This window comes from Hyaloscypha bicolor, assembly GCF_002865645.1.
Source record: "Hyaloscypha bicolor E unplaced genomic scaffold K444scaffold_129, whole genome shotgun sequence".
Taxonomy (NCBI): Eukaryota; Fungi; Ascomycota; class Leotiomycetes; order Helotiales; family Hyaloscyphaceae; genus Hyaloscypha; species Hyaloscypha bicolor.
The window spans coordinates 480,428-493,895 of NW_020194631.1; the positions used below are offsets into that span (position 1 = coordinate 480,428).

At 49.4% G+C, this 13,468-nt stretch overlaps 6 protein-coding genes across 6 annotated transcripts; 2 read left to right on the forward strand and 4 right to left on the reverse strand.

Moving 5' to 3' along the window:
- On the reverse strand, positions 1–458 carry K444DRAFT_539453 (uncharacterized protein; the record flags this gene model as incomplete). Its single annotated transcript, XM_024875631.1, has 2 exons — positions 1–303; positions 354–458. The coding sequence occupies 2 exons, from the start codon at positions 456–458 to the stop codon at positions 1–3; spliced, it is 408 nt and encodes a 135-aa protein (XP_024731549.1).
- Positions 459–3,863: 3,405 nt separating this feature from the next.
- K444DRAFT_109843 (putative Pre-mRNA-splicing factor ATP-dependent RNA helicase PRP43) lies at positions 3,864–6,601 on the reverse strand. The gene has a single exon (XM_024870311.1). The coding sequence runs from the start codon at positions 6,150–6,152 to the stop codon at positions 4,260–4,262; it is 1,893 nt and encodes a 630-aa protein (XP_024731550.1). The 5' UTR covers positions 6,153–6,601; the 3' UTR covers positions 3,864–4,259.
- Positions 6,602–6,687: 86 nt separating this feature from the next.
- K444DRAFT_667317 (transcription initiation factor IID, TAF10 subunit) lies at positions 6,688–7,734 on the forward strand. The gene is made up of 2 exons (XM_024887282.1): positions 6,688–6,886; positions 6,937–7,734. Exons 1-2 carry the CDS (start codon positions 6,722–6,724, stop codon positions 7,348–7,350), a joined length of 579 nt encoding a protein of 192 aa, XP_024731551.1. The 5' UTR covers positions 6,688–6,721; the 3' UTR covers positions 7,351–7,734.
- K444DRAFT_618009 (ribosomal protein S19/S15) lies at positions 7,313–8,270 on the reverse strand. Its single transcript, XM_024881235.1, has 4 exons — positions 8,203–8,270; positions 8,132–8,147; positions 7,900–8,079; positions 7,313–7,846 (listed from the first exon to the last, which is right to left on the reverse strand). The coding sequence occupies exons 1-4, from the start codon at positions 8,243–8,245 to the stop codon at positions 7,804–7,806; spliced, it is 282 nt and encodes a 93-aa protein (XP_024731552.1). The 5' UTR covers positions 8,246–8,270; the 3' UTR covers positions 7,313–7,803.
- A 132-nt stretch (positions 8,271–8,402) lies between these two features.
- Positions 8,403–10,987, forward strand: K444DRAFT_569777 (DNA repair exonuclease). The gene is made up of 4 exons (XM_024877244.1): positions 8,403–8,554; positions 8,603–8,730; positions 8,777–9,869; positions 9,918–10,987. Exons 1-4 carry the CDS (start codon positions 8,545–8,547, stop codon positions 10,799–10,801), a joined length of 2,115 nt encoding a protein of 704 aa, XP_024731553.1. The 5' UTR covers positions 8,403–8,544; the 3' UTR covers positions 10,802–10,987.
- Positions 10,988–11,678: 691 nt separating this feature from the next.
- Positions 11,679–13,249, reverse strand: K444DRAFT_646145 (mitochondrial putative alanine aminotransferase; the record flags this gene model as incomplete). The annotated part of the gene is made up of 3 exons (XM_024885172.1): positions 11,679–11,933; positions 11,993–12,789; positions 12,841–13,249. The coding sequence occupies 3 exons, from the start codon at positions 13,247–13,249 to the stop codon at positions 11,679–11,681; spliced, it is 1,461 nt and encodes a 486-aa protein (XP_024731554.1).
- Between the last annotated feature and the right edge of the window lie 219 nt (positions 13,250–13,468).

A 13,468-nucleotide genomic window follows, 5' to 3' on the forward strand; every position in this document is an offset into this window, starting at 1 on the left:
TTAATCGAGATGAACGCTGGTGCCGGTCCAGCTTGCTGCACCGGCCTGACCTTGGGGTCCTGCTTTGGAAACCCTCTGGGTATCATCTATTGCTGTGAAGCTCACAGCTGAAGGTCCTGTTGCGGTGGGAAAAGGCTGGGATGGCAGGTCTTTCACTGCCCATCCACTATCCGCGTCGCTGGCGGCAATAATCTCCATAATCGTGTAGTGAAGGGAGCCGTTTTCGAGCTGCGGTACGTATACTTCTCGAGAGATGCGAAAGGGGCCAGGCATCATGGATACATCCGAATCACGTCCGTCTGCCTAACAGGGCGTTAGTTTATGCCTTTCCAGCACGAGGAGTGAGGGCTTACAAGGCAGTGGGCACAGGGCGCATTGTTGACCCAAACCCAGTTGGGGCAATTGTAAGTCAACCAGTACTTGCATCTGTACTTATAATAACCTCCGGAACCACTCATTTTGATGGACTACTACCCGCTGGCAGTAAAGCGTTTTGATCCACGAGATTGTGGCGTAGGCGGATTTGACAATGTCAGAGTCCTAATAGACAAAATCTAAGGTCCAGCAGCTTGACAGGAGTAGCACTGAAGAGAGGAAGTCGAGACCTCAACTCAAGAAAAAGAAAAGAGATCGCATGGCAGGATATATAGGCGGTCTGGCCCATGCCTCGCCCCGCAGCCCCCTGCCCCCTGCCCAAAGTGGTTGCTCAAAATTCCCCGGCCATGTTCTGTTCGAGGCAGCCCTATTATTACAGTACGGATGGCGGGCTGACAGCGGCACCTTGCCCTGGTCCACGCCCTCCCGGAGCTTACGAGGCTACCCGAGAACATCTGGGTTTTAGAGCATTTCGCCAACAATTATCCACTAACGCGAACTTTGATAATTTTACCTTATCCGTTCCGTTGCCGCAGGGAACGGACTTTCCTCCGCGGATTTTCTCCTCGGTTTAATCTGAAATAATCTGCCACGCAGAATGATAAAACTTAATTCCTCTTTGGGATATCTAAGTTACCCCTTTTAAAACAATCGTCCAAATGTTCGTTTAACTCGTATAAATATCTAACTAGGGCAAATAAGTTCGCAATGTGGGACTTTTTGACGTTCTTAACTTTTAGCGAAACTCGTTCCTGGCGGCAGCGGAACGGATACCCCAACTATTTAGAATAAGGTTTTCAAACTCGATTTGGTTTCTTTTATCTTATGTGCTCGAGTTTGAAAGCAGTATGCTTTGTGCTATTATAAATAGAAGGCAAAGTCATTGACTTCCGTTTAGCGGGTCCTGGACATATCGCAAAAAACACAGACTTTCTCTCGGGTAGGCTCGTTTAGCGAAATTCGCTGATGGAGTGTGCTGGTGGCATCCCCACTCCGGGCCAAGAGCTTCGATGATGCGAAAGCTGGAACATCGTGTGCTGGAATTTTCTCTCTGCGTCCGACGCCGCCGTGCAATCACTCCATCATGAAACAGCAGCACGATTCGATCGCTTGCCCTAAACGGAAAGGCAAATTGACTCTACTTGCAGACGTACTTTTTGACGGCATCACTCGATCCAGAAGCTTTCCAGGCTCAGCCATGGCTGCCTCGGCCGCCTTATCTTCCATTCAAGGTTCAGGAATCGGGATCCACAGATGTTTTTTTCACGGCAATGCATCAGCCATTAGCCCATATTCTCTCGTGGTTTCACGGAGCATCCATTTGCGGATGGGTACCAGGCGAAGTACCTCCGTACCTATGTACGAAGTCATTCATATCATAGGTTGGAAAGCATGTCGAAGGTGGTGGACTGCATTGAAGGTTCCTCATCCAAACTCAATGGAGGTTCGGCACAGTGAGCGGCTGCACATCCAGGCCCTTTGTTTAGCTTGGCTTATTGTGGACTCATGGGGGAGAACCGATTGAACAAGACTACTCCCTGCACGGCGAGTCAAGAAGGGGTCGTCCTCAACCCTGGAGAAAACGCCATGTGTCTGAACCTTGGGGATCATTGAAATTGATGATCCCTTTCTGATACCGTGGTATTGCGGTTGTGGAACAGTATCACACCAAACCATCAACCCTGCGACTCATGCACAGCAATGTTCCAAACAAAAGTGGGTGTGTGGAGATAGGCAAGGATCTCCTGAAGTGTGAGCCTGCCATCAGTGCCATCACAGTCGTCCCCCTGTCTTTTCCCACGTGTCTGCGAACTGTGTCAGTGCGCTGGCAGACCGCCACGGCTTGTTGGGGCGGCATGGCGCCTCCGAAGCTCGAAGAAGGATTACTCGGCTCCACCTTCGAAAGGGCCTCCAAAGTCGCTGGCCACCACCTCTAAGTTGCTACTGGAACGAAGAGCCGGAGTCTTGGGAAGCGAGAAAGAGGGGTAACAAGAAGAAGTCCAGGCCGTCTTTCGGGATCTTAAAGAGCAGCAATCCTCGGGCCGTATGGTGGTCTCCGGCTCGTTCGTGCCGTTGTCAAAGACTTCTTTAGTGGCCGTTGGCGGGCCGCTACGCCATACAATGAGAATTAAATGGAGCGACCGCCACAGACAGGGTGTGAAAGCCAATGAGAGGCTCGTGTTGTTGGCTCTCTGGTCTGTGCCAGCCCGGAACTTCCGTGCCTCACCACATTTACCAAGGAATTCCCATAAGATGTTGTACACTTAGTTCACGCTATATCGGCGATGACGTCCAAGGAACTTGTGCGCAATCAACCTTAAAAGTGCAAAGACCCCCAAAAGGGACCTACTTCAGCAATGAACGTCTCTCGTCTGGTCACGCAAATGGCTCGGCAAATTACCCCCTTTTCTGGGTTCGAAATGGCGCCACAACGCCTTTGCTCGTCGAATCGCTGGAAGAATTGACCAAGTTGAGGGCCAGCTGCTTGTCGAAAGACTTGCTTGGTGGGAAAGGAAAACCGGTGTACGAGTTTTCATGCTATTAACTCACAATTGTAGCAAAAGCCCTTGCCCCGCTCTTTGGACTTTGATAGCTCGAGTGCACGCAACCCACACCGGTTCCACCATAGCACTACAATCATGAGGAAAATTTATGCTGCGTTACCCACGGATCGACGATGGTCGAATGGTTCAAGACGGGGGCGTCAGGGATGGCCAAGTGAAGTGCCGGGCTGAAATGCACGTCTGCTGCTGTGTACCCTATGGCGTTCTGCGGTATCACCCTGCCCCCTCTCCCACGAGAGGCGAGCTGATTGTGTAAGAAAGGGTTCCGCGGGCAGGGCTGGACGGAAACAATTACTGTTCTCAGCAATCAATAACTCTACAGAACCACATGTCAGATTACGTCGAAATCAGATACTTCCCCTCCCGACTGCCCATCTCGACTTGTCAGATAGACAACTGGGCAAATTACAAAATAATCTCAATCAATCAATCAATCAATCAACCAATCGAAATCGAAATCGAAATCAAACAGCCGTCTGGTGGTCCAAGCACATCGCCAAAAGAAGAATGTGGGGGAATCCGACCCTGAGCGGCGTCCCATCACATGTAGTCCTCTTTCCATTCCCAGGGTAAGCTGCCTTGAAAAATTGGATCTCGAATTATTGCCAGCAGGGCTCGTGAAGCAGCCGGCAGGTGCCGAGTTCCACAAGTGGCATCGAAGAGGGGTATCACAGAGAACATCAGGAAGGCGGCAACGACGATTCTGCAACTAGGCTGGTCACGGTACACAACGTCTCCTCACATGAAAGCCCTCGGATGACTTCCCATTCGACACTACATCATCAACTCACCACCCCGCAAAATTGGAACCAGAGCCATTTCCTGGTGGTTTCCAGACGCGCAATAACCGCGCCATAAACGTCAGACATGCACAGCAACTATTACCAAATTCAACAAATTTGTCACCTTACACTCGTGCGTTATGGAAGATGTCGGATGCTTTATGCTATTGCTTTATGTTGATTGACGCAGCCTGCGAATTCGGAGGCTAGTCAATTACTCCACGCTCTCCATGCAACAGATTTCTTCCACAGATTGGATCTCTATCCTTTGGCCGGCCATCCAAACCTCTAGGAACTCCGCATAAAACAATGTCTAAACCATCTGCCCCAGATTTGAAACTCCCTATGCGCGGGGGGTAACGAAAAAAAAGAGGAGGGGGGGGGGGGGACACAGCAAGTTCATCGCCCTCCTTTCATGGCCTGTTTTCTCTTGATCTTGTCCAAAGTTCGCTGCAATGCAATCTTCACCTCTCCCTTTTGGAAGGTTTCGAGATCGTAGTAAGTAGGTGCGATATCCTATCAGCGAGTCAGCAAATGTTCAGAGGCGGAAGTAAACAAGCTGAGCTTCAAACAGGGGACTCACCAACAACCACTCCGGTCTAACAGAGGTCACCGTGCGGACATAGTTTTTCGTCGTGAGCACAAACTCGTTGTAGACAACCCACTCACTATCGACGCCAAGAACGGTACTTGGGTGCAGCAAAACGCTCTGATCATCTTTGACAGTTTTGTATGTCTTTCCTGACCCTTCTTTCTTTGCGACCTGCATGAAGAAGCCTGCAACCAATGCACGCCGGATGTTGGTGTAGTAGTCCTTGTCATTGAAGTCGGTGCTGACCAGATCCAACTCAGCTTTCTCCATGATCCGCTTCAATTGCTGGCGTACGTCGTCCGCAGACTGGAGTGCTCGCAGACTGATGAAATGCTCGTGACACCATCGTTTGGGATCTGCTTGCGCCTCTGGGCCCTTGAATGCGTGGTAGACGTTGAGCATCGTTAGGTGATCGCCATCTGGATGTGCGAAGAGAGCCTTCATTTCATCGGCACGTTTTCTTGCGCTGGCAGGTCGGACGAATATTTGCGGAACTGAAAGCAGGGCAGTGAGGGAGAGGATTTCGTTGGAGCAATAGAACTCGGGCGAGGAGATAAGCATAACAGCAAGGGATGGATCTAGCGGGAATTCCGAAGCAAGTTTGCCGAGAGCAGTGAGGTCTCCATCATCATCGAGACAGGCGAGATAGTTTAGTTCCTCGAGGGCTCGCATGAGGGTCTCGGGAGCCGGAGGGTCCATAAGGTCAAAATGCACCAAATCATCGATACCCAGCTTCTTGAGCTCCAATACAGTGTTTGCCAGGTTGGATCGAAGAATTTCCGGATACGTTTGCTCTATGAGCTCTTTCTTGAAGGCAGCCTCCGTGTACAATCGGAAACACTTCCCAGGGCGTGTACGACCTGCACGACCAGCTCGTTGTTGGGCAGAAGCTTTCGAAATGGGAGATACGAGCAAAGACTCGACTCGGATGCGAGGGTTGTAAACCTTCTGCTTACTGAAGCCAGGATCAACAACATAAACGATACCATCAATGGTCAAACTGGTTTCGGCAATGTTTGTACTAACAATGACTTTTCGTCCGGGGCGACCTCCAGATCGGGCTGGTGATGGTGCAGGCTCGAAAATCCGCTGCTGCTGTTGTGGAGGCAAAGTGCCATAGAGTGGGTAAACTTTCAATGGTCCTGCATCAGCTTCTCTGATCATCTCATCTGCTTCTAAGCTGATCTTCCTGCATGCATCTTCAATCTCCTCCTCTCCAGTCAGGAACAGTAATATATCTCCTTCGGGCTCTGTGGCGTGAATCTGGAGGACTGTTCGCAGTGCAGCTTCGACATAATCCCGTTCGGGCTCGGGTGTATAAAAGATCTCAACCGGATGTGTTCGTCCTGGAACAGCCAAGAGAGGCGCGTCGTTGAAATACCGCTGGAACTTCTGTGCATCAAGAGTGGCTGACATGATGACGATCTTAAGATCGGGACGTCTCATTGCGACCTCTTTGAGCAATCCCATTAATAAATCCGTTGCGAGGGTACGTTCGTGAGCTTCATCAAGGATGATGCAGCTATACCTTGTCAAGTTGTGATCATGCATAGCCTCTCGTAGAAGCATACCATCGGTCATGTATTTGAGGATCGTCTTTGGCCCAGATACGTCTTCGAATCGAATGCTGTATCCGACCTCGTCCCCCAGTTTGACATCCATTTCGTTGGCCACACGCTGCGCAACGGACATTGCAGCCACTCGCCGAGGTTGTGTACATGCCACCAGCTTTCCATTGAAGTGAGGGAGATCATCGAAGAGGACGAACTGGGGGATTTGTGTAGTTTTACCAGAACCGGTTTCACCAACGAAGACAAGAATCTGGCTCTTGTGAAACATATCAAGGAATTCCTGTCTACGAAAAGGTCAATAGAGATACGAGGGGCGGACATTCAAGTGACTGACCTTTGCTTGTGGACCGGAAGATCGCGTCTAGTCTTTAATATATTGAAGTATTGCTTCGAGAGTGGTGTGTTGTTGAAAGGGTTGTTTGGACCGTCCTCCGCCTTGTGCGCCTGTAAAGCCGTAGTAGCATGGCGCTTGAAATCTGAGAGTCCAGTGCGAGCTTTGGTGCCATTGCCATTTGATGTGCCGTAGCCGTTGTAATCAGATTCATTTTGAGCTTCGTACATATGCGCCAGGTAGGGGTTCTGGGAAGGATCATCAGTCCTCGGACGCTTTGCGCGAGACATCTCTTGTTCTTCTGGACGACGGTCAGCCATGGTGTTGGGTGCTGACAAGGAGTGTTGATGTGTTTACTTCAAGGTTGTGACAAGGCTGAAGATTCTCCGCAGAACTTTTTTTATCTGCCTGCAATCAACAGGCGTTTGCGCTTAATCTTGATCACGTGCGTGGCCCTCGACATCAACCGCTTCTCCACCATCATATCAGAACATTCAACATCCATCATGGCGAACGCAGACTCTCCTGATCCCTCGAAGGATCTCCTTCCAGTCGATAAGAACGATGAAGAGGTCGATCCTCTTGCGCCGGCTCCCGAACCAAAGCTTCCGACGCGAAAGGATGCGTCGCTGAAGGAGTTCCTTGCTAAGATGGATGACTATGCCCCAATAGTAAGTGAGCCCATTTCATGCACGATGTTCATTTTAACCTGGTGTAAAAGATTCCCGATGCTGTTACCAACTACTACCTTACAAAAGCCGGTCTTCCTCCACCGCCTCAAACCGACCCACGCCTGGCTCGCCTTCTTGCGCTCGCTACTCAAAAGTTCATCGCAGACATTGCTGCGGATGCTTACCAATATTCTCGGATTCGGTCTTCAAACTCTTCTAATGCCAACAATCCGATGGGCAATCTAGGAGCTGCTGCAGGCTTTCCCGTGCCCGGCCAACCTGCGGCAGCGCCTGGTAGTAAGGAACAGCAAGGCAGAGGTGGGCCTTTGGGTATTCAACGTCCAGGTTATGGTGGTGGTGGTCAAGGTGGTAGCCAGAACCGGACCGTCCTGACGATGGAGGATTTGGGAATGGCAGTTGGGGAGTACGGAGTCAACGTCAAAAGAGGCGAATTCTACAGATGAGGAGTTTAGACATGCGATTTGGCTTTGGGAGAGATAAATTGGGCAACCTGATATGGGTGGCGTTTCTCAGACAATAAGGCGTTAAGGAAGGCATTGGTATGGTGTCGCTGAAGCCTGCCATTTGGGCGTGATTTGTCAGTCAATGACTGAGGACTCTTCGGACGGCGGCACAACAAATGAATTGGGATATCTCCATGCCATGTCGCAGATAATTACTTGTGACTTCTTTTGACTGCTTGTAGTTTTCCATGACCCTTTCCCTCACAAGATATGGCTGGTGGACCCTCGACAGACATGAAGCCATAATCGGCTCCTTCCCCTCCAGTGTGGCATGTAGGAATCTCATGCCTCGTAATATACAATACACTTTAAGCCATTTATGATACGCCCAAAATCCCATTGACAATTCTGTACTTCCTTTACAACGCCATCGCCAAACGTAAATCGTCTGATCTATTTGTTCTTGCTTTGCTTGTATGAGAATGGTTTTCTCGTCCTAGATACCAGTTATAACCCAATTCTTCCTATTGTAGTTCAGGAAGGTCTTGCGGTGAGAATTCCCCTAGCTTATGCCCGACCATGTCTTCTGTTATCTCGACATCGACGTAGTTTTTCCCGTTGTGTACCTGAAAAACCAGTCCCACAAAGTTCGGCAGAATAGTCGCTGATCGGGCTTGAGTCATTATAGGTGGGACTTTCTGGCCTGGGGCAACTCGTTGAATTGGGAGTCTGGGAGGTGGGTAAGAAGGTGAATGCTGTCTGGAGCGTCTGAGTGTCTTACGGTACAATATTTGGTCCTATTAATGGTCAGCAGTTGATTTAGAGGGGGCGAATCGGCGGATATCACCATACCTTTCCAGACTGAGCGCGCAAGAAGCGCTCGTGTGGGAAACATTGTCCAGTCAAACCTTAGGGTCAATGTTGAATCTCGTCGTCCGAAGATGCCTCAAAATTTCCCTAGCTCGCTAAATTTACAGGGGCTGGAATTGATAAACGCGCTAAATTTACCTCGCGTCTCCCCAAGGCTGCGAACATAAAAGGAAGATCACCACCGCGAACCACCAAACTTCAAAAAATTATTTCAGACCATCCCCCCTCCCAACAACCATTTTCCACCTTCTATCGAGACCCGTAATCAGAAAGAATATTTGAGGATGCTGTGTGGCACGCCGCTTTAGACATCAAGATATCAAGATGCCTTCCGGTTCGTTTGCTCTTTGCACCTCACCCTCCTCTGCTAACCATTCTTCAGCCGCGGATACGATTCGTATCCTCGTTGCCACTGACAGTCATGTGGGATATGAAGAGCGAGATCCTATCCGTAAGGACGATAGCTGGCGAAGCTTCGACGAAGTAATGCAGTTAGCACGAACTCAAGATGCACGGCCTCCCCATATCTGATGGAATACCCTCTGATAATTTATAGGTGGACATGGTGCTCTTAGCTGGGGATTTATTCCATGACAACAAACCTTCTCGAAAATCAATGTACCAAGTCATGCGATCACTTCGACAGAACTGCCTGGGAGAAAAGCCTTGTGAACTGCAGTTAATGTGCGATGCCAACGACATTTTCGATGGCGCTTTCACTCACGTCAATTACGAAGATCCTGACATCAATGTTGCTATACCCGTATTTTCGATCCACGGCAACCATGATGACCCCTCTGGAGATGGCCACTACTGTTCTTTGGACCTCCTGCAAGTCTCAGGGCTCCTAAATTACTTCGGCCGTATCGCTCAGAATGACAAGATCGAGATTAAGCCAGTTCTGCTGCAGAAGGGGTCAACAAAGCTCGCTCTGTATGGACTAAGCAATGTCAGAGACGAACGATTATTCAGAACCTTCCGGGAAGGCAACGTGAAGTTCTTCACGCCCCGTGTGCAGCAAAAGGATTGGTACAATATTATGGCTGTTCATCAAAACCACCACGCCCACAGCGATACGAACTACCTCCCAGAAAATTTCCTACCCGATTTCTTAGATCTGGTAGTTTGGGGCCACGAGCACGAATGCATTATCGACCCATATGAAAACCAAGAAATGGGGTTTCATGTTATGCAACCTGGATCATCCGTAGCTACTTCTTTGGTTCCCGGAGAAGCTGTTGCCAAGCATGTTGCGATCCTTAATATTACTGGCAGGGAGTTGAAGGTGGAAAAATTCCGAATCAAGTCGGTCCGGCCTTTTATCACAAAAGAATTGGTGCTCTCTACCGATCCTCGCTTCAAAGGACTTGCCAAACTCAAGGATAACAGAAACAAGTTGGGCATGAAGTTGCAGGATGTTGTTGAAGAGCTCATACAAGAGGTAACGGATGAGTGGCTGGCAATTCAGGATGAAGATATTGCACCCGAAGACATTCCACTTCCGCTTATTCGACTGAAGATCGAGTATTCAGCACCAGACGGAGGCAAATTCGATGTCGAAAATCCACAGAGGTTCTCAAATCGTTTCGTTGGCAAGGTCGCAAATTGCAGTGACGTTGTCCAGTTCTATCGAAAGAAGACCGGTGGCAGTAAGTGTCTGAACCTTTATAGTATGATGACCTACTAATAGTGGTTAGAGAGAGATGGGGCCAAAAATGACATGCCAGAAGAATCCGTCCTAGCTGCCATGGAGCAGATGGACACCATTAAAGTCGAGAAACTCGTTCACGACTTCCTGACTGCTCAATCTCTCAAGATTCTTCCCCAAGAGCCCTTCGGAGATGCGGTTACTCAATTTGTAGATAAGCAAGACAAGCTTGCCATGGAGACGTTCGTCGACGAAAACTTGGCGGTTCAAGTCAAGCAATTGCTATTGGCGAATGAAGATTCAGATGAAGAACTTGAATCTAATATGGATCGTATTCGTACGCAGCAGGAGGAGCTCTTTAAGGCCGGTGTTCTGAAGCGGAAGTCGAAGAACAAAAAGCTTAGGCCTCGCCCCCAAACCTGGGACTCTGATGAGGACGGACCGTGGGAAAATCAGCCGGGTGCTGTTGAGCTTAGTGGAGCTGAGGAAGACGAAGAAGATGCACCTGCTGGTCGGCGCAAGAAGGTTAGCTCTCTCCTGAGTGACGACGATGACGTATCAGTGGTCTCCGGGACGACAAAGAAGACAGCAACCAAGAAGGCCCCTGCAAAGAAGGCTCCTCCTAAGCCGAGAGCACCAGCAAAAGCCAAGGCTCCGGCAAAGGCTCCAGCAGCGAGAGGACGCAAGAAGGCCGTTACAGAACCGAGTGATGATGAAGATAATGACTCTGATGTTATTATGATGGACGAAGCACCGGCACCTGCCAAGTCGCAGCCAAAGAGAGCTGCTGCTGCTGCAAAGGGCCGACAGACACAGACGCAGACGCAGCTCAACTTCTCGCAGCAGCCAAAGGCTTCGACGGCGAGAGAACTGAGTGACGACGAGATTTCTGATGATGATGATGCGTTCGAGCCAATGAGTAAGAAGAGATAATGGGTTGCTTTGGAGTTGCACTGGAGATATCAACTGGCATTGGTTTGGGGAGAGATGGCGTTAAGGAGATAAATTTATTTGAGCGCAGGTTATTGTGAATATGGGGCCTCATTACGAAATTTGCATAGCGAAGAAGGCGCTTCCTAGGCATAGCACTAATTGCACACAAAGAAATATTTTATGACCATTCCTGCTCTCATATTCGTGTTCCATCTCAGTCCCTTGTTTTCTGGCATCAGGTATCTGAGGTGACGAAAAGCTATGAAGAGTCAGCTGCAACACTTTATTCTGTAAATAAACTCCTCTCACCAAACGGGTGAGAGTAGAGTAATCTCATTGTCCCAGGAAAAGTTGGAACATTGTATTGTATGAAGCTACGATAGGTAAGCAACTCTTCTTCCTGAGATTCACGCTCAAAATTCCAGACACTGTCAATGTAAGATTACCAGAAGTGGTTGGGACAGTGAGTGGATGTGCAATAAAAGCAATGTACCAGATAATCATGGCCAACTCCACCGTGCAAAATTCCAATGTACGCAGGTCCTTCCGGACTTGAAGGGACATGCAGCGTAAAGTTTGGTTTCCGAGATTCAGCTTTCCACGCAAGACAGAATCAATGTGCCATAGTCCACTCGTACATTGAAGAGAAGAATAACTAGAGACTTCACCTTCCCGCAGCAACATCATGTCCAGTTTGGCATGTGTAGTGCGACAGAGGAGTACGAATAATAAATTGGCTAGTCACGAAAAGTGCAGAGTTAAGAGGGGAAATATCCTTCCATTTTACCCTACCCAAACAACACTTCTAAGATATCTACCGGAACTCCTCTCCCAAAGCGCTCAATTTTCGTATTTCCTTCCCATCCTGCCATCCTCTTCATCTAAACTCCTCCATAAAATCCTTGTGGAACTTCGTGATTCTACCCACCCACTCGGTACCTGGAGCGAGGAACGTGGTTCTGAAATGCAGAGTGTTTTCCTTCTGGCCGAAACCAGCGCCGGGGACGACGCACACTCCGGTGGCGTCCAGGAGGCGGAAGGCGTAGAATTCGTCGGGGGAGCGGCCTTCTTTCTTGGCTGCTTCGACGGCCTTTGCAGGGAGGTTGATGGTGGGGAAGAGGTACATGGAGCCCTGGGATGAGTTAAAAAAACAGATAATCATAGCAGAAGATTTAAACAGAAAGTACGTACCTGGGGAACCTGGCACTCCACACCCTCCATCTCCTGAAAAGCTTCATAAAGAGCAGTAGCTCTCTTCTTCAGACCGCTGAAAATGCCATCCCATTCCTGCTTGTAAAGCGGGTAGCTAGGCTGACCTTCCTTTGGTGGGTTGACCATCAGCTCTACCAAACATTGTCCAATAACAGGAGCGCAAAGGCTGATCGACACGAACTTGTAGATCTGCTCCACGACTTCTGGGTCAAAGCCAACTAGCTCAAAATATCCACCTCGGTGTCCGCACTCGCCAACCATGCCTTTCGATACACTGTGCAGCGACGCAAGTTCGACGTACTTGTACTTCTCAGGATCTTCCTTTTGCAGATTCCGCAGGACGCCCTTGAAGCTGTGGAATTTTCCGATGAAGACGTTGGTTTGGTAGACTTCATCGGCCATGACTACGAGCTTCTCTTGAGCTGCAAACTCGATGACGGCCTTGACATCTTCCTCGGCGAGACTTGCACCGGTTGGGTTTCCGGGGTTGATTATGACGATTGCTCGGACGTCTGTTCCTTCTGCTACAGCTTTCTTGTACGCCGTCTTGATGGCTTCGAGATCTGTTCCCCAGCCTTTCGACTCGTCGAGGTAGTAGGGGACGCATTTTGCGTCGAGAACTGCGAGGGAGGCGGTGTAGAGTGGGTATTGTGGAATAGGGACAAGCACGCCAGTGTTTGGTGAGGAGCAGATAACGTGCAAGAGGGTATTGACCCCAGAAGAGGCGCCAGCAGAGAGGTAGATATCTTTGGGGTCGGACGGGTGGCCATCTCGTTCTGATTATCATGGTCAGATTGGCGCCATAATTTTGAGACCGGAAGCTTTACCTTCAATGAACCTTGCAACGCTATCCTTGATTCCCACTGCGCCAGGACTGGCACTGTATGCACCAACAGATCCAATAGTCTTTAGCAGCCACCTCGCCCTCTCAAGAACATCACTCTTGTATCCCAATTGGTTCAACAGAACATCCTCATGTTCCAACAACGGCGGGTACTCAAGCAAGCTCAATACCTGGCGGAAGAATGTTATCGGCTTCTGATCCAATTGCTGGGGGTTTCCAATGTTCGCAGAGATGATTTTTTCGAATGGGAGGCCAGCGTTGCCTTTTGCAAGCTTCGCTCTGTACTCCTCCGACCGAACAGCAAGCTCTCCTCTTACTGCATACTTGGCTTCCTTGACGTGGGGGTTAATGTTGTTAATGTTCAGACTGCGAAGGTGGGAGGTGGAAGACATCGTGCGATGTTGGGTCGACAACAATCCAGCAGAAAATGGTAATGAATGTTGGAGATTATCTGTGTATAATATCTGTTAGGGATCGGACCACGAAGGGAAAAAAATTCACTAGAAATGCGGTATATAAATCTCTGATGGAGAAAAGAAGGAGAGAAAACAGCACATATCGCATGACCCCGCCAGGCTCTGCAAGGCTGGAGACCGGATCAGGCCGACACC

Bases quoted from the DNA above. Each gene is read 5' to 3' on its own strand.
- K444DRAFT_569777 (XM_024877244.1), top strand. The intron at 8,731-8,776 runs GCACGGCCTCCC...GATAATTTATAG, and splicing joins AGTTAGCACGAACTCAAGAT to GTGGACATGGTGCTCTTAGC. The intron at 9,870-9,917 runs GTAAGTGTCTGA...AATAGTGGTTAG, and splicing joins TCGAAAGAAGACCGGTGGCA to AGAGAGATGGGGCCAAAAAT.
- K444DRAFT_667317 (XM_024887282.1), top strand. From the start codon at position 6,722: ATGGCGAACGCAGACTCTCCTGATCCCTCGAAGGATCTCCTTCCAGTC. The intron at 6,887-6,936 runs GTAAGTGAGCCC...CTGGTGTAAAAG, and splicing joins TGGATGACTATGCCCCAATA to ATTCCCGATGCTGTTACCAA.
- K444DRAFT_109843 (XM_024870311.1), bottom strand. From the start codon at position 6,152: ATGTTTCACAAGAGCCAGATTCTTGTCTTCGTTGGTGAAACCGGTTCT.
- K444DRAFT_618009 (XM_024881235.1), bottom strand. From the start codon at position 8,245: ATGTTTCCCACACGAGCGCTTCTTGCGCGCTCAGTCTGGAAAG. The intron at 7,847-7,899 runs GCAAGACCTTCC...ACTGGTATCTAG, and splicing joins AAGCTAGGGGAATTCTCACC to GACGAGAAAACCATTCTCAT.